General features: G+C 35.8%; 2 protein-coding genes and 1 non-coding gene across 3 annotated transcripts; 1 reads left to right on the top strand and 2 right to left on the bottom strand.

Moving 5' to 3' along the window:
* Positions 1-4,232: 4,232 nt before the first annotated feature.
* On the bottom strand, positions 4,233-4,304 carry TRNAD-GUC (transfer RNA aspartic acid (anticodon GUC)). The gene has a single exon. It is a non-coding gene; the product is annotated as a tRNA-Asp (tRNA).
* A 6-nt stretch (positions 4,305-4,310) lies between these two features.
* LOC147532583 (pfkB-like carbohydrate kinase family protein) lies at positions 4,311-8,167 on the top strand. Its single transcript, XM_086645196.1, has 11 exons — positions 4,311-4,630; positions 5,172-5,248; positions 5,682-5,791; positions 5,874-5,988; positions 6,186-6,248; positions 6,338-6,501; positions 6,799-6,860; positions 7,338-7,404; positions 7,515-7,580; positions 7,658-7,786; positions 7,890-8,167. Exons 1-11 carry the CDS (start codon positions 4,408-4,410, stop codon positions 7,915-7,917), a joined length of 1,104 nt encoding a protein of 367 aa, XP_086501322.1. The 5' UTR covers positions 4,311-4,407; the 3' UTR covers positions 7,918-8,167.
* Positions 8,168-8,365: 198 nt separating this feature from the next.
* On the bottom strand, positions 8,366-10,051 carry LOC147532582 (xyloglucan O-acetyltransferase 4-like). Its single transcript, XM_086645195.1, has 3 exons — positions 9,764-10,051; positions 9,374-9,666; positions 8,366-9,279 (listed from the first exon to the last, which is right to left on the bottom strand). Exons 1-3 carry the CDS (start codon positions 9,990-9,992, stop codon positions 8,506-8,508), a joined length of 1,296 nt encoding a protein of 431 aa, XP_086501321.1. The 5' UTR covers positions 9,993-10,051; the 3' UTR covers positions 8,366-8,505.
* Between the last annotated feature and the right edge of the window lie 9,855 nt (positions 10,052-19,906).

Raw genomic sequence — 19,906 nt, 5'->3', positions numbered from 1 at the left:
CATAAACTCCAGAAATCCCTGGAGGTCTCAGGTTCGAATCCCAGAGAAGGTGGAATCTTTGGTTATTTGATTTGAGATTATTAGGGTGTAAATAATGTAGTTGGGCTTTAGGCCATTGTCATGTTGGGCTATAGGCCCGGTTCTTGTTTCAGTTTGAGTGGGCAGTTATTGAGCGTATCACATCTTTGATGTATCAATGCCAAAATGTAACGACATACGTTGATCGTAGTCGACTTCCAAAAAAAAAAAAAAAAAACTAACGGTGTTAACAAAAGGAGACCAAATTTGAATTTACGGAAAATAAAGAGCTAAAAAAGAAGTTGGTCAGGAAATTCGGGCAAAAAGAAATAACTTATTTTCTTTTCTTTCTTTTTGGAAATAAGGAGTGCTCTTAGAGGGTTTTTTGGTTAAAGTGTTTGTTCGTTGGTTGTTGTATTCTTGTTAGTATTTTTCTCACTCGAGACTTTCGTTAAACTAGAAAAAGTTTTAGGGTACAAAATTTTGACAATTTAAAATGAGTAGTTGATTTTACAAAAAATTTAACATTTTAAAACAATGTATTTTTCTTAGGATGCAAGGTGGAAGAGTCTAGTGAGTGGTACACATGAAAATAAGTGGATGTTTTGGAGAACCAAGAAAAAATTTTGGGTATAAAAATTTTTTGGGTGGTAAAATTTTACTGAAATCAAACACCACTTCTCTTTCTTTCTCATCTCATCCCACCTCTGATCACCACTTTCTGAGTGCTGGGCACCACTACTAACCACATTTTCTTACTTGTTATTCTCTCTCTTCCATCTTTCCCTTTTTCTCCCTCTCTCTCTTCCTTCCTCTTTTTCCCTCCTCTTTATGTGCATGGTGAAGAGGAGAGGAACTGTTCACCAGAACTTCATTCGACAAAGAGAAAAAAAAGTTTCGAGTGAGAAATCTGACTTTTTTCTAAGGATAACCGACTTGGAAAAGATGTGGGAGGGGGAGGATTGCTTAGGGGAAACAAAAAAAAATTCATACACAAATTTTGTACTCCAGATTCTTTTTGTTTCCCCAAACCTAAAATCAAAAGAGGGATTGGGCCAAACGCCCAAAAAGAAGAGGAAAATGTGAGGACAGTCCATGTCAGACAACTCAATTAGGGGCAGGTCCAACAGGTTAAAAGGAGGGGCGGAATTACTGTTTTGGGCTTCGTTCTTTGAAAAATTACAAAAGATGCCATCCCACAAAACCCGTGCAAACTCACGTTCTTCCATTTCTAGCGTGACACGTGTCTTTTTCATCTTTATCTCTTCCCAGATTTTAATTGAGTTTCTCTCTCCCATTAATTATCTCAAGAAAATTCTCTCTCTCTATAACTACTTTATATATCTAAATTTAACTATTTATCTCTCTATTATTATTTTTCTTCTCTCAAGTTAGTTTTATGCTTTTTCTTCTCTCCAAATGCTACCATTGAAGAATTAAGATCAACAATATAAAAAATTACAGAGGCAAACAAAACAAATCTCAAAACAGACGGCTCGAAACGTAAACTATTTTATTGAAAAATGTAATAGATATTCCTTCTAATTTTTTTTTTCTGGTTTTGGTAACAATTATGTTTTGATAACAAACTATACAAAGAGAAATTTTCCTCATTTTTGGTAGTTTTTCATTGATTTGTTTCCATGTATTTTTTGGTGGTTTCCCATTGATTTGATTATCTCTATATTTTTTCTTCTTTTTAAACATATTTTTCCTTTCTAATTTGAACTTCTTTCCTTCTCTCAAACATTCTCTCCTTATATGATAGACAATTATAGGACATTCCTTTCAAAAAGTAAATTATTTTCAAGGAAAATTTATAGGACATTTTTCTTTGTACTGTACATTTTTTTTTATTTAGTGGTCACTTTTGTACTGGGAATTATCTTCTGTATCGTGAATTATTTTATGTACTAGCCATTTGGTTATGTACTAGACACTTTCTTACTGGGAATTTTCTTGTGTACCCGGAATTATTTTATGTACTGGTCATTTGGTTATGTACTAGACACTTTTGTACTAGAAATTTTTTTGTGTGCTGGGAATTGTTTTATGTACCAGTCATTTGGTTATGTACTAGACAATTTTTGCATTGCGAATTTTCTTGTGTACCGGGAATTGTTTTATGCACCGACCATTTGGTTATGTACTAGACACTAGTAAAATTTTCGAAGGAAATTTAAGATGTTAGGTGTGACATTCTGTGCATCCTACATTTCAATATTCCAACACAAAAGATGAGTAGTGAAAAATGATACAGGGAACTTATCAATGTATACTAAATATTTTTGTACACATTAAATTTCAATAATCCCTCGAGAAAAAATCCGTAAGACATTTTTCTTTGTACAGTTTTTTATTTACTGGACACTTTTGTACTGGAAATTATCTTGTGTACCGGGAATTATTTTATGTACTAGCCATTTGGTTATGTACTAGACACTTTTGTACTGGGTATTTTTTTGTATACTGAGAATTGTTTTATGTACTGACCATTTGATTATGTAGTAGACACTTCTGTACTGGAAATTTTCTTGTGTACCGGGAACTGTTCTATGTACTAGGCATTTGGTTATGTACGAGACACTTTTGTACTGAGAATTTTCTTGTGTACCGAGAATTGTTTTATGTACTAGTCATTTGGTTATGTACTAGATACTTTTTGTACTGAGAATTTTCTTGTGTACCGGGAATTGTTTTATGTACTGGTCATTTAGTTATGTACTGGGAATTTTCTTGTGTACCGGGAATTATTTTATGTACTAGCCTGGGAATTTTCTCTCTCCATACATCCTATTTTTATTCTTTTTCTGTACCGAGAATTCTTTTCCAGTTTGGAATTTCTCTCCAGATTTTTCCTATTTTCGCTATCTTTAAAGTTTTATTCCTTTTTCATATTAAGTTATTTTAGAGAGAGAAAGTAAATCTAAGGCTTTGAAGAGAAGAAGAAGAAGATGTGGTTCAACTTTGAAGTTGAGTTTAGTTTCGTACAAGTTTTTGGTGTTATCAATTGATCTTGAAATTGATTAATCAGTCTTCAATCAAGAAAGAAGAAACTAAGGTCTGAACTCTTTTAAAACTGAGTAAATCGATGGAAAAAACATTAAGAGAAAAAAAAGATGAGGTTTTGTTTTACTTCATGATTTGGATTAGAAATTTATTTAGTGTTTTACAATTATATACTTTTGCCAACAATTTGTAACTCTAAGTTGAATCAGGTTAGAAGATGATGAGCAATAGGTTCTAAGTGGAGATATTTTAGAGAGAGAAAGTAAATCTCCCATTAAGTTGAGAGAGAAACTGAGAATGAGAAATGTGAAAGAGAAAGAAAATGTGTTAATTAGAGAGAGAGAGATCTGAAAAGGGTAAAAAGAGAAAAAAAAAAAAAAAAACACAACTTCCAAAACACCTTTTTACTTTGGATACCACAAAAGCTGAAATTTGGACCTGCACCTCATGATATTTCATCTATGGTGGAGGAGAACCTTATTAACCCACTAATATTTGGTCCTCCAACTCAAAAACCTACCTATGGTTTCTTGATTAATTTGGAAGAGGTCTGTGAAGAAGTCATGCGTCCAATCCTTTGGTTGATCTAGATCTGATGGTGTGAGACAGCGGGAAGTCCTTTTTGTATTCTAATCCAGGGGTGGGGGGGGGGGGGGGGGGGGGGGGAGAGAGGAAAATGGGAGGAGATTATCTAATAGGAAACACAACTTCGACCGAACAAAACTTTGCTTGTCTGGAGAGGGCCAACCACTCCTTCCTCCTTGTTATTCTCTCCCCCAGTATTGTTCTGTCTTAGAATATTAAGGGAGGGAGAGGGCCAACCGCCAACCATCCCTCCCTCCCTGTTATTCTCTCCCCTAGTATTTTTTTGTTTTAGATTACTAAGAGAGGGAGAGGGCCAACCGCCAACCACCCCTCCCTCCCTGCTATTCTATTCCTTTGTATTTTTTTTCATGTTTTAGATTACTAAGAGACGGAGAAGAAAGGAGAGAAAAGAAACAAAAGGGAAAAAAGAGGAAATAGATACCAAAATCAACATATTTAGATGTGGAAAATAAGTTGTGGCGAAATTGGATACCAACTACATTTTCTCGTAATCGGTTTCTCAAAAATGAAAATTGTAAGAAAAATGTTTACCAGGGGGTCTCGTATGAACAGCTGAAAAGTAATTTTGATAGGAAACAAAAAAAAAAAAAAAAAGGAAACGCCGCTGCCGGGGATCGAACCCGGGTCACCCGCGTGACAGGCGGGAATACTTACCACTATACTACAACGACTTTGATGCCTTTATGATTCTTTTGATATTATTTAGTTGATGAAAGAGAAGAAGGAAGTAAATAGATGGTTCCTTCACCTTCCTGAACGAACCGAACAATTTTGATGTTGAATTTTTCATCTGTTCTAAGGCGACAAAATTTCCTCATAAAGTGTTTGAATGTTCATCCCAACAACAACAACAATTATAATCAAATCCATATGATGAATATCATCAATATGCAACAACCCAAATTTGTTAACACCAAATCTGTAGAAGCTGATGCTGAGAGTATTCTAAGAACAATCACTCCTACCCTTGACCCAAATCGACACAAAGGTCAAGCAGGTCAGTTTCCTTCTCCTCTTCTTTACTTATTATCAATTCAAATTCCCATTTTTAGCTGTACAAAGGGTTTTATTTTTGTTCAATTTCTTTATCTTGTTGGACTTTATCTACCCACTTGATCAGTCTTCTTGTAGAGTTGAATTTTGGGTGAGTTTCAGATTGTAAGAAACAAGTTGGGTTTTTTTTATGCTCAAATTATTGTTTCCCATAGAAGTAAGGAAATACAATCAGGGAAAATGTGATTTCAGCATTCTTATTGCCAATGTGATTACTGAATTTAAGTTGGGTTAATAAGATTTTATATAAATGCTATTAACAACAAGGGTGTGTGTTTTTTTCACCACTTATAAGTGATAGTAGAAGTTATACAATAATTTACATTTATTAAGCGTAAAGCCGATCACCTTAATGCCCTACCTAAATAAAAATGGTTTAGTCAAATCTAGTCTAATCTATGTAATGGGGAGTGAAGAATTTTGCTCGTAATACTGCAATTGCTTTTCGGACCACCCATTACTCATCAGATGTTGTTTGTTATCAGGGAAGGTGGCTGTCATTGGTGGTTGTCGCGAATATACAGGTGCTCCATATTTCGCGGCTATATCGGCAATTAAAATTGTTAGTCTTCTGACTACATTTCTCAATATGCTCTTTCATTTTCTTGTGTGTCTTAGTTCGAGAATATAACTCTCTAGAAGGATTTGGGTGGAGCTTTAGTTTCATGTTTCCGACTCATATGTTTGGGATTAGGCTTAGCTTTTTAGATTGTATTTGTTCAAATTAATCTAAAACCTAACTTTGGATTAGATTTTTTAATAGTTTAAGAGAAAGACTTGCTTTAAGATCTGGTTCTTTAGAAATATAGATATGCAAGAATTCAAGTAAAACAAGTAAATAAACAAAAATATACTCGTTATTCAGATTAATAAAGAACAAAATAGAACCTTTATTAGTCTATATACATCTTCTTATGGTAATGTTTAATATACTAATTCTATAGCCCATTTAAAGTGTTGGTTTTCGGCTGTTAACTGTATCTTTTGTTCCACAGGGTGCTGACTTGTCTCATGTTTTTTGTACCAAAGATGCTGCACCAATTATAAAAAGTTACAGTCCCGAGTTGATCGTGCACCCTATTCTCGAAGAGTCCTACAGTATAAGGTGAGCTTTTTCCTATGAACTTTCTCATTTTTAGTGTGCACACTGGATTCTGTGATGATATTCTTAAAATCAACATATGCAGGGACGAGGAGAAAGGGTCTGTGTCAAGTAAAGTTCTTGCTGAGGTTTCTAAGTGGATGGAAAGATTTGACTGCATCGTCGTTGGTCCAGGCCTTGGTAGAGATCCTTTTCTTCTGGTGAGTTTGTCTCTAGTTTGACTTGGCCATGTTACTTTTGTTCGATTCTTGCCATTTGATTTCCTTTGTTCCACTCTTTGTTTAATTTCACTTCCTATTTTGTGTAAATGATATAAAGGTTTCAGTATTGAATTTTCACCTTCCTAATAAAATTAACAATCTCTAATAGATCTTATAACAGTTTTCTAATATGCCAGGAATGTGTGGCCGAAATCATGAAGCTAGCAAGGAGTTTAAATGTTCCGTTTGTCATTGATGGGGTAAGATATCCAGAAACATACTAAAACTTCCCCTACTAGTTATTTTTTCTGAAGTTTTGTATTTCACTTTGTTCCAACATGTCTCATAGGATGGACTCTTTCTTGTTACCAACCATCCTGAATTGGTACACGGGTATCCTTTGGCTGTCCTTACTCCAAATGTGAACGAATATAAACGTCTCGTTCAGAAAGTTCTGAATGCTGAAGTGAATGATCGAGATCCTTCCGAGGAACTACTGTCTCTTGCGCAAGGGTAAGATCTAGTATTTCTATTCTTTCGATATTGAAATAATTTCAGCTTGGCAATTATCTTCCGTAGATGACGATCTTTCGATTGGCCGTCATGTATAGAATTATACAAAAGAGATTAGGGTGTCATACTACACAATTCTTATTTATTTTTATATTTATGTCTGAAGTTTAATAAATATTGGTAATTCTAATTTGTAAGCACAATGCGACATGATTGTAGTAGATAGTATTTCATTCGTATCCTTTTAGTACACTATTAAGCTTCCAATACTCATTACATAAATTGTTTTTTGCTCAGGATTGGCGGCACTACAATCCTGAGAAAGGGGAAGTCTGATCTCATAAGTGATGGAGTGACAGGTATAAAGTCAGAGGATTAAATCTTAATGGTATTGGTGATTGCCTGGTTTATTTAGATATAGGCAATGGTTAAGAAGTCGATAATTTGTAAGGATCAGAGTACATGCACATCTCGGAGCTTTGTATTCTCGATTCTCCTGGACCCGATACATTTTAGGCTGAAAATCGATCCGATTGGACGAGTGATGATCATTACAATCCAAGCTATCCCTATATCCCGGATGATTGGTTTATTTAATAGTTCAAGAACCTATGGGTCAAGAAATAAAGTAGTTAAATCTTCATAACATGGCCTCTAGTAGTAATATAGTTTATGACCCTCGTGCAAGTTGGTAGGCACAGCTAGTAGAAAAAGGCAGAACGGCGACACAGCAGCACATACACAGATGTTCTTTACTTGGTTATTAGTTTGTTTCCTTTTTGTGTCATCGATCTGAAAATGCTTTATACTTTTTCACTACTTTATTATTTGTGCAGTCAATATAGTCAGCATCTTTGGATCTCCTCGGAGGTGTGGCGGTCAGGGTGATATTCTTTCTGGAAGGTGAAACTTTTTGGTTTCTTCGAGTCTCTATAAATTTGATGGCTTAGTGAACTCATTTCGCAATATAAACCTGATGATTTTCTTGCGAAATTTCTGTGGCTCGAATTTAGTGTTGCAGTATTTTCATCTTGGGCACGGCAACATATATCTAGTTCGGAAAAAGATTCAACTACCAGGTCTTGTATCTATTCCAACTGGTTATTTTCACCTCGTCTGATTGTTAATAAACTATTCTGGTGTCTGATTATTACAGCCGATTAAATCCGATGGTCTTGGGCTCAATTGCTGCTTCTGGTCTGCTGAGGAAAGCTGCATCTTTTGCCTTCAAGGATAAGAAAAGATCAACTCTTACAACTGATATCATTGAATACTTGGGAAGGAGGTTATATCATCTTCCAAAAATAAATTCTAACAATTTTATTTTCTGGTAGTCTTATAAATGCGAGAATTTCCCCCTCAAACTCCATTTTTATTGTCTTTTGCAGTCTCGAAGATATAAGCCCAGCATGCTGATGCTGTTTGTGGCTGCTCGGAAAAGAAGTGTTTGTTGTGAAAAAATGCATAGGTTTATACTTAAATAACAAATATACTTCGAATTTCTGGAGTGTTTTACTTCTGTCGTTGGATAGTTGTTCTATGTTGGATCAACTTAAACGTTATTTAGTATTTTGTAGAACCTTTTTCCGGTGCTTACTAACTTGAAATGAACTAGTTCGAGCCTCGTTATAATAGTATTTTATAGAACCTTTTTCCGGTGTTAAAAGATCTGACTTTTCCTCGGGCCATAAGAGTGAACAAGTTAAGAACAGTTTGAAAGCTAATGAGTGAAAATAAATCGAAAGTTAGAAAATGGGGATGATTATATTGATGTTTCGGAAGATGGTTGAGTCTTTCCGTCTTTTGGTCTGCTTTCAGATCCCCGAACTTATGAAGTCTCTTTCAGATCCCTGAAGTCTCGTAATTTGTAGTGGACCAGTTCGTCGAGTATTCATATTCAGACTCAGATACACAATAGAAACAACAAATTAAAAATCAAATGCTTATTAGTATTGAAAAACTCATGTAGATTCACTATCAAATGAAGAATCCTAATTTCCATTATTACAGGGATGAACCATCTTTCTTCTGCAACAAAGCGAGCAACATTTCGTTCGCTACGTCGATAGGTCCGGGTAAACACCAGTGAGTACAATCATTATAACCTTTCATATACTTATTATGCCAATTTATTCCAGGATGTCCATCAGGTCTCATCATCATAGCCATTGTTATATCCAAAACTTCAAATCTCTTCTCAATATCTCCTCCTTTCTTCTTAATTCTCTCAATCTCTTTTACTTGATTAGTCCTAATTTCCCACTCAGTACCAGCAAGTTCAATCTGATCTTCACTGAATGGACTTGTTCTATTACATTTACCTCCACTATCCCAGCTCCCATGCTCAAAATGTGAAGGTGAATATGTTCTTAGTAGAGTAACTATACCATTACATTCTTTGCAATCATTTATGAACTCGAGCGCTGCTCGAAAAACTCTTCCTAGGGCAAATGGGACGCTAAGATTAGGTATTTCGGGTTCGTCACAGTAGATACACCCTATAACTTTACCACCTTCGTATAAGTAGTTTCGTCGAAAGAACCAGTGAGCATCAGAGATGATAATGTAATCTAGACCAGGTAGTCTCTGACTCCATTTCTCGTCTATCTTGTCAAGATGTATATTAAAAACGCCGGTATTCGTACCATTCATTACTCTTTCTTCTCCAACCACAATGAATCGAATCCAGAATACCATTAGAGTGAAATCATAAGACGGAAAATGTAAAGTTCGATATCGATCTTCAGAGTCCTTGTAGATGTCTTTAGGAATTTCCTCCTGCAAAATGTGTGAAGTTGTTAGTTTTCAATCTTTAGATGAAGAAGAAGAAGAAATAATGCCAATGGTGAAAGAATTGGAGTATATACTTAACTTGAGAGAGAAGACAAAGAAGTGATTCCATCTGATTACGAGCAACGGAATCACCTATAAATGCCAACTTTTTACCTCGAACAACGGATAAAAAGGCCTTAGAATCAAATCTTGGAAGATCACATTCGTCTGGTTTCCATCTCCAGTTCAGATAATCTACATCTTTCCTTCCATATTTCGCGCAGTTCTTCAAGTCTGGTATTGTTGTACAACTCGAATTCGTATATAGTGATCCTCTAAGATCTGGTATCCATCTACCCTTAAACAAATCACACTTCTTCTCATCAAAAGTTTCTATATCATTCCAAAAGAAGAAAAAAAAGAATAGTTAGAACAAATAAACAAAGATGAATGAAAAATAATTAGAGGGTCATTGAACTAAAAAATATACCTTTTTTGGGTTGGAGTTGAAGAGAAGTTTCATCTCTGGGATCTTTTATCAGAGGATTGACCTTGAAAGAGGTCTGAGGGCTGAACTTAGAAGAGTCTGGAGAATAGAAGATGAAGAGTGTGAGGATTGAAGTTAAACCAAATACCCACAACACAAACAATTCTACTCTCCTTGTATTGTTTGTACTATTTCTAATGGAGAAGTGAAGGTTTTCCTCCTTCATTATCATATAGCTTGAGAAAGAAAAATGAAGAGGTAGAGAGAAGGGTTTTAGTTGAACAATGTGCATTACATTTACATGGAAGGAACTAGGTAAGGGTTTTTAATTACTAATTGTTAAGGCCTTCCCCTATCATATTTTCAATATTTTAAGTTAGGGCGAAATAAATAATTTGGGTATGGTTCAACAAAAAAAAAAAAAAATAATAATTTGGGTATCATATTTTCAATATTTCTCATTTTATAACATTTATTTTTTTTTTTTTTTTGAAGCCAAGGGAACCATTTCCATTAATAAGTGATAAAATCACATTGTTTACATGGATGATACATCATTCTTATTTCTCTCTTCTGAAAACTTCATGAGAGTTACAGACCTTTAAATGCAAAGTGCCTCATGAAGAGAAAGAAATGGGACTAGACACAGACTCAATAAAATGACCCTAAGTGATTATAACATTTAAAATTAACATAAAAACAAAAATCAAACACTTAGAAGTGATGAAAAACAAACGCCATAGCACTTACAAGTGATATCACTTACTAAGTGATTATCACTTAGTAAGTGCTAGCACTTATAATGTTGTTGGGCTTTAGGCCATGTCTTGTTGGGTTATAGGTCCGGTTCTGTTAGTGTTTGAGTGGGCGGTTATCGAGCTTATCACATCTATGATGTATCAAGTGCCAAATGTAACGACATACGTAGATCGTAGTCGACTTCCAAAAAAAAAAAAAAGAATCACTCTGCTATGTTGCGGACCTATTGATTCCATTTATTGTAAAAAGAAAACTGGTACAATCACTGACATTGACCTGACTACCGTAGATTGATTAATATTTTTTTGGTGTTTACGTGTTGAACACCAAAGGTTCTCGTTAACTTTTATCAATTAATTTCGAGTCAACCCTAGAATTGTTTCTTTGGATCTTCACTTGTTTTCTTTAATGCAACTTTAAATTGTATTAACTATATTAAAAGAAAAAAGTACAAGATAGAATCACCAGAAAGTCAACATACAAAAGCCTATGGAAGAATTTCGATAAAAAAGACTATAAATTATTTGTTTTCACCCTATATTTTGTTTTGGAAAGAGAACTTCATGTATGAGCCAATGGCAAATGAATTACATCACGAATTAATCCAAAACAGAAAAACAAGCATCAATGCGGCCAAAAATCAACCTAGTTGGAGGTTTTCATAAAAAAAAAAAAAAAACCTAGTTGGAGGTGCTTTGTTTGCTTTTCTTGGGGTGAACTAGAGTGCCCTTAGATTGCTTGATCTCATTTTCCCACGGGCCTCAACTATGTGGGCCAACAGTCTCCAAGGGCCTTGATCCTGGTCGTTGGATATGAGATCAACCAAACCCTTGCAATCTCCCTCTATTATAAATACTTCTTGTTGTCTCTAATCTACTGGCTCAGATATGAGATTGAAAGCCAATTGGCCATGGTTTCACCTATATTAATATCAAGCAAATTTTGGTATTAAAGTATAAAACAAAGAAAGAGGTGAAATGATAGTATTTATATTTTTTTTTTTGTTGAAATAATGATAGTATTTATTTGATTCCCAACTTGGTTTCTCACTTATCTATTTATGTCTCCAGAGAATTACATGAGTGGGGTACATATAGTAAATTGTAAGGGTTATTTCCCTCATGGCCCCCTACTTTGTGACCAGCTTCCTGCCTAGCCCCCTACTTTACGAGAAATGTCCATATGGCCCCCTCCCGTTATAACACCGTTACTCTCTCTCTTCCATTTCTTTTCTCTCTCCTCCAACATGTTTTCTCTCTCTGCCACCTCGTTAAAACCTGCCAACTCATCATCTTCTCCGGGAAGGTCGCCGGCCGACCAATTTCAGGCCGGCGACCTTTAAACCTAAATTTTTTTTTTTTTTCATCTCTCCTCTCTCTCTCTCTAAACTCCGGCGAAGGGGGTTACCCTTAAGCAAGTAATAGTTATCAACCCATTTGGTTGATTTTAAAGGACACCTCATCCTTTAGTTAGTAGACCAATAGTGGTCATCCACCATTCTCACAATAAACCTTCTCACAATAAGCCACATGTTACCTAACACTCCTCCTTGGATGATCACAACGTGAAATAATTGCCTCATTAAAATCTTGTCAGAGAAATCTCGCGGGAAAAAATCTGATGAAGCACAAAGAGTACAATAGAAGAGATCCTGAGTGGTGTTGGAGAATATACTGTCTCGTTAAAATCCTTGCCAGGAAAACCCATTGGGATAAAAACTGGACGAAGGAAAAAAGAGTACAAATTGTAGATATCCAGCATTAGTGATGCGAAAATCTTCACATGATAATATTCTTCTCCTGATGAAATATCATATCGAAGACCATGTAGTTTTACATCATCGGATTATTCAACTTTGCATTCCGATGCCTTGTACTAATTTTCTGAACGTTGTAGTAGGCAAAGACTTGGTAAACAAGTCGGCATAATTCTCACATGAGTGTATCTTCTAAATATCAATTTTCCCATTCTTTTGTAGATGATGCGAGAAAAATAACTTTGGTGAAATGTGTTTCGTTCGATCACCTTTAATATATTGTTCATTGATTTGAGCAATGCAAGCCGCATTGTCTTCATAAATAATGGTAGGTGACTTTGTAATTCTAGGAAAATCACATGAAAGTCTAATATGACTGGTAATAGACCTTAGCCATACACATTCTTGTGTAGCTTCATGAAGAGCAATAATCTCTGAGTGGTTAGAAGATATAGCGGACATACTTTGCTTACTTGATCGCCATGAGAAAGTGGTACCACCACTAGTAAAAACATAACCTGTTTGTGAAACTCCTTTATGTGGGTCAAAGAGATATCCTGCGTCAGTTGACGAGATCATTCTTTAAGATGTCCCACCCCTTTTGGTAGAAGGCACATGAAAATCCATCTGGCCCTGGACTTTTTATAGAAACCCAAACAAAAAACCACCTCCTTAATCTCATCTTCTGTTGGTATTGTCAATAGGGAATGCTGATGGTCAACCGACAGTTGCTAATAATTTTGTAATACCTCTGCTGGAATCTGTTCCACTCTTATGGACTTGAAATAATTTTGAAAGTGAACGACTAATTGTTCTGCTATAGCATTTTCATTAGAAATAGTTACCCCTGTGAAAGTGGTTAGAGATTGTATATGATTTTTCTTCCTGCGTATGGCAACAGACGTATGAAATGCTTTGATGTTGCGGTCGCCATTCAATGCCCAAAATTGCTTGCTCCATCTTAGTTCGTTGTACCTCCTCCATATGAATCAGTTCCTCTGGTAGAGTGGCTTCCCGTAACAGTGTTTCCTGATCTGGTTGTGATCCTTGAGCATGTAACAATTGAGACCGAAGCACCGTTAACCTTCTTTCTATATTGCCAAAGGTGGTTTTGCTCCAATTACGTAACTCTTTTTTCGTTGACTGTAATTTGGGCTGAAAATTCTGATTTTGATTACTCCATACTCGTGCCAATTCATCATTGTAACTCTGTCGTTTCATCTAGAAAGTCTCAAATTTGTCTGATCTGGTAGTCTGCCTGACTGTACTTGAGTTTTAAGTAAAATCAGTCAATGGTCGCTGTTGTATCTCGGTAAATGAAAAACTCTAGCATGTTGGTAATGATCCAGCCAATTTGCATCAGCAAGAACCCTATCAACCTCTCCAGGAACTAGATTATCTAGGTTCCTGTTGTTTGTCCAGGTATATGTCGGACCGTTGAAGCCCAATCCAATTAAGCCTATTTCCTCAATAGAAGCCGAGAGAAGGGTAGACATACGAGATAATGTTGGCCCTCCCCATTTTTCTTTGTTGGAAGCGATGGAATTCATATCGCCTATGCACAGATATGGCGAAGATATCGTCTGTAATTGAGACGACAAAGATTGCCAAAAATTGGACCAGTCACCTAACCTAGGTGGACCATATAAATAAAGTAAATCCCACTCAAAATTATCATCATTAATTTGAGCATGTATTAAATTGGAGGAACCAAACCTGACTGTGAGTGTTGTTGATGAAGACCAAAATAAGGTTATGCCTCCCCCTCTGCCAACGCAAAAAATAATAAATTTATTAACCAAGCCATACCTTTCAAAGTTTTAACCTTCGTTGCCATTCCTTCGGAAGGACTATCAGGGGGCCTTTACCTTGCTTGGACTGAGAAGTGGGATGTTCACATCATACAAAATGACACCAATTTCATACTATAGTCAAGGACCTTCTTATGGGATCAATTCTACACATGACCTTCTTCTACGGTCATCCCGACAGAACCCATAGACTGGAACCGTGGGACAGATTACAAATAACCATAGGCAACAATCTTTCGAACTCCAGTTTTTGGTTATTGATCGGTGATTTAAATTTTATTCTTGATGAGAAAGAAAAGCAAGGCGGTAGTTCCGTGACTGATAAAGATTTCATCTCCATCAGCAACAGGATTGCACATCTTGGACTCACAGAAGGGATACATAGGTCATCCCGTTACCTGGGATAATATGAAAAAGGGGCCTCATAACATACAAGAAATACTAGATAGAGCCATGGTCAATCTTCATTAGAACTCATGGTTTTCGGATACACAGGTGCATCATCTTCTTATGATAGCCTCTGATCATAGGCCTCTACTAGCTCAAACCAATACTAGTACCCCTCACAGGAAATAATTTAAGTTCTTTAGTGGTTAGTTGGCCGATCCACAATGCAAAGTGGAAATCAACAAAGCTTGGGAGGAAGATTGCCTTGGTTTGCCTCAATAGTGTGTTAACCTAAGTTATCCAAGGTCAGAAATAGATTAGGAAAGTGGAATAGAAACCATTTCAACTCCCTTCAAACTGAATTGACAAATCTTACCTCCCGATTAGATAAGGAACTGGATCCTTATAAACGAATCACTTTGTCTCAACAAATATAAGAAAACTACAACCTCCAAGAGCATTACTGGAAAACTAAATCAAAAGATATGTCTATTAGCCTTGGGGACAAAAACTCTAAATACTTTCATGTTATTGCTTGAGCCAGAAAAGCCAACAATTATATAAAAGCCCTTTATAGTCAGGACAATAGATGGGTTACAGATCAGGAAGAATTACAAGCAATTCTCACTACACATCTTCAAACTTTCTCTCAAACTTCAAACCCTGACTTCGATCCTATCATCTCAGAACTTTTCATACCTCAAATTACTCAAGCAGAAAATGGCAAGTTGTTATCCGTTGCCACTCACAAGGAAGTCACCGTAGTTATCAAACACATGATGGGTGAGAAGGCACCTGGACCAGATGGTTCTCACCTATCTTCTTTCAGAAGAATTGGGATACTGTTGGAACCAATATCGAAATGGTTCAAGATTTTTTCAGAACTGGAAAGATTTTGGATTTGTTTAATACAACTCACATATCTCTCATCCCCAAAACTAAAACTCCCACAAACCCATCTCATTTTAGACCCATAAGTCTCTGTAACACAACATACAAGATAATCTCCAAACTTATATCAAATAGGATCAAACCTATATTGAATGATATCATCTCACCAAATCAAGTCGCTTTCTTACCAGGTTGGCAAATCATTGATAATGTGATAATTGGTCATGAAATTATCCACTCTATGAGAACAAAGAAAGGCAAAGCTAGATACATGGGGCTTAAACTTGATATGTCCAAGGCCTTTGATAGAGTTGAATGGTCTTTCCTGCTGTCCATTTTAAATAATCTTGGTTTTTCTACACATTTCGATCATCTAATTAAACAATGCATATCAAGTATCGACAACATCGTTGTCTGTATTACTTAATGGTAAGCCTCGTTCCTTCTTCTCTCCAACAAAAGGACTTAGACAAGGTGACCCACTGTCACCTTACTTATTCATCATTTGTATGGAGGCTTTAAGCAGACTCATTAATAAAGCTCAAGAGGAGGGTCATATAACAGGATTTAAACACTCCACCGCTAGACCTATCATAAACCATCTATTGTTTGCAGATAACTGCCTCATATTCATTAAGTTAGGCATTGAAGAAGAACATTACCTTTATAACCTTCTTCAACATTTTGGCAGGATGTCAGGTCAGGTCATTAACTTCCAAAAATCAAGTATATTCTTTAGTCACAACACCCATCACCGTTTGGGCAGGATGGTAGCCAGGATAATGAAAGTCAAAAGAATGGGTCAGCACGAGAAGTATTTGGGTACTGCCATGTTTATAGGGAAGTATAAGATCAAGAGTTTTGACACATTGACGCAAAAAATGCAATAAAAAATTTCAAGATGAAAAGCTAAACTCCTTTCCCAGGCAGGCAAAGCAGAACTTATTAGATCTTCTGTCTCTGCTGCCCAAAAATACCAAATGTTCTGTTTTGAAGTTCCTAGAAAAGTCATTAAGAGTATGGAGTCCCTGCCAAGGGACTTTTGGTAGGGAAAAAAAGAATGGCAAGGGACTATGTCTAAAAGTTTGGTCAGTGCTCTCTAAGAAGAGGGCCCTTGGAGGCCTTGGATTCAGAGATTTAAACCACGACAACAAAGCACTCATGGCCAAACAAATATAGAGATTGAAAAGCAATAGGTCCCCTCTCCTTTCCGAATTTACTACTGCCAAATATCACCCTAATAAAGATATCAGACAAGCTAAAGTACAAGGTACATCTTCATGGTGGAAATGTATAACAAAGTTGCTGCCTTTGGTTGATAAAGAAATTGAATGGGAAGTTGGAAATAGACAAAATATCAACATCTGGTTAGATATGTGGATCCCTGGCACAACCGCTCTAAATATCACACCATCTAATAGTGTTTCCAAACTATTAGTCAGCTTATGCTAGATCAAAACAACTTGGAATGGGTGTTGTTGTCCCAACTTTTCTCTGAGGAAATAGTCAATAGAATCAAGACAATTCTTCTAGCCTCAAATCAATCAGACTTACCACACTGGAGCAACACCAAGACAGGATTATATTCTGTCAAATCGATGTATAACATTCTCATTAGCCATCACCAACCTGAACTTAACGATGATGAGTACTGGAAGAGCTTTGGAAGCTAAATTGCACCCCTAGAATACAACTATTCTTATGGAAACTTTATAACAACATACTCCCTACTTTAGAGCTATTATCTAAGTCATTCCCTTAGATAATACACATTGTCTGATGTGTAATGATCATAAGGATAGTTTGGGACCATTTATTCTTTGATTGTCCCTTCATTTAAGCAGTTTGTTTTGCGCTCCCTATCACATTGACAATAGAGGCACAGAAGAAGGATCTTTTTGAGGATTTCATGTTATCTCCAATGGCTCTTAATGAGGTTGATAACCTAATCTATCATTTACATTACTTCTTTACTGTGGATGGTCTGAAAAATAAGATGTGAAGCACTATTCCAGATCAAGAAACCTTCATTCCAAGATTGTATAGTTAGAATACAACCTCTGGTTGAAGAACAAATCAGACTTTTGAGTCCCTCCACTCACCCTGGTACTATTGTTCCTGAATTACAAACTAACAACAATACCAAGTGGACTCACCCTCTTCCTACCATGCTCAAATGTAACTTTGATGTTTCCTTCACTCAGATCACTGAAGATGTGACCATTGCTATTATATTTCATGATGCTTTATCCAATTGTATTGCAGGGAAATCCTTCATCACTCGATGTAGATCAGTAGACGAGGGAGAAGCTTTGGCGGCTTATCATGCTTTACTTATGGCCAGAGATATGAACTTTTTGAAGCTCGTTTTGGAGGGAGATTCCAAAAACATAATAGCAACAATCAATGGAGATGGCAAGGCAGCCCACTAGACCAGTCAATGAACCATCAACTTAATCAGATTTGCGATCTTTTTTTGATACTTTGCAATGTAAATTTGTATATAGATCAGCTAATTCAAAAGCTGCTGAACTTGTTAAACTTACTAAAAGCTCTCTTACTCCTCAAGAATGGCAATTTGTAAGTCCACTCTTAAAGATAACTGTTAGGTTGTAACTATTTTTGTTCTCTAATGGTAGTTAATTTCTCTTAAAAAAAGACATGAACCGCTACTGAACTTCTTCGATATAATAATGAAAACTCGATATGCTCATTACATGATAATAAAAAGTATTGCTATTTTATCAATTCACCCTTAAAAATGAATTTCACGTAATAAATTCAAGTACGATAAAGATTGGCCAGTGATTCGGAGGATACATAAAGTATTGGGGGCATATTGACATTCGGTCTGTTTGACCTATTGCTTAGAGAGCAATTTAATTTTAATTCTAAGAATTAAAATACTTACTGTTTACTTCTTAATCTTTAACTTCATCACAACCATTGTCTGATAACACCACCACCACCACCCATTCTCTCTCTCTCTCTCTCTCTCAAGTGGTGGCGATAGTTGGTGTCGTGGTGGGAAGAACGGGTGGATTATCAGGTAAAAAAGAAACCAACAACCCATAAATCATTTTTTCATAAAAATCATTAAAAAACTCATTACTAAACCAACCCATATATATATGAGGTATGACCCGTGCCCCACGACACGGTGGATTATGTTCAAGGTTTTATACATCATAAAGTAGTTGATGACTCGTTATGAAAATAAATGACCTTTAAGTTGCAAAAATAGACTTTGTGTTACAACTATTAGCTCTTTTTAAAAGAATATCATTGACTTCTAGCTCTAACACTCCCGATCTTTAGAACACCTTCCACAAGGCATCCACTGATGAATTTCTGAGGTTGATTCAATCTCTTTACAAGAGGCCTAACCTGATTGAATAAAAATCAAGAAATTTATCGAAATTAAGAAATTTTGAAGTTAATCGAATCTTCTTGTTGAAGATTATTGGATGAAAACCGAGAAAATTCTGACCATTCTAAGAAGAGTCCATGGGTATAAGGCCCAAAATAATGTCCAAAAAGGGTTTAGGGCCCAATCTTCCAAAAAATGGGTTTTTAGTCCTTTTGCACTTTGGACCTAAAAACCCTTACTATATAATAAACATTTCCATCCGTGTCCCCAACAGATTTCCTGCTAATTTAAAAATTGCGGTCGGACCAAATTTGAAACAACAACATTCTAGCGTGATTTTGGAGAATTAAATAGGAAAACGGATATTTTCCAAAACAGATTTTCTCCCTCATCCTTTCAGATTTGGAAACCAAATCGAATCTCCCACTTTACGAATAAGATCAATGACCAAATTTTTCTAGGATCAATTTAGCGTGATTTGGGGGTTAATATACAAAACGTATATATCACTTTCTCTCACTCAACTTTCAGATTTGGAAAGAGTATATTTTCTGAGATCAATCAGCGTGATTTGGGGGTTAATATACAAAAAGTATATATCACTTTCTCTCACTTAACTTTCAGACTTGGAAAGAGTATATTTTTTGGGTTCAATTTAGCGTGATTTGGGGGTTAATATACAAAACGTATATATCACTTTCTCTCACTTAACTTTCAGATTTGGAAAGAGTATATTTTTTGGGGAACATTACAGCAGCATTTATTTTCGTTTTTACTCATACATAACCACACATCGAATACAAATTATGAAACGAGTTTGTAAATTATGTGTTATTTATGACGACGAAACCCTCATTTGTCATGTATACAACGTAATTTATCAAATGTATATGTGTCATATCCAATAAATTACACATAATTTCTTTTAAATTACACATCGTTTACATTCTGTTACAAAAAAACATACAAAATCTTCTCTGGTTCAGAAATGGTGCACATCCATGTACTCTCCATTTGCAGTCTTGAACAGGACAAACAACAGTTACACGTTTTAAATCATTTTTGGTGAATTTGAAATCATGCCCTGTGTTTATACTATATTGTTGAAGAGCATATCGAAATGCTTTTGCACCACCAGGAAACAATTGACCAACTTCAGTAAATATTTTATC

The sequence above is a fragment of the Eschscholzia californica genome, unplaced genomic scaffold (genome assembly GCF_041429995.1).
Source record: "Eschscholzia californica isolate CP2 unplaced genomic scaffold, dmEscCali1.0.p SCAF_6, whole genome shotgun sequence".
Taxonomy (NCBI): Eukaryota; Viridiplantae; Streptophyta; class Magnoliopsida; order Ranunculales; family Papaveraceae; genus Eschscholzia; species Eschscholzia californica.
The sequence above is the reverse complement of the archived record's forward strand: the minus strand, read 5'-3'. Positions and strand labels throughout refer to the sequence as shown.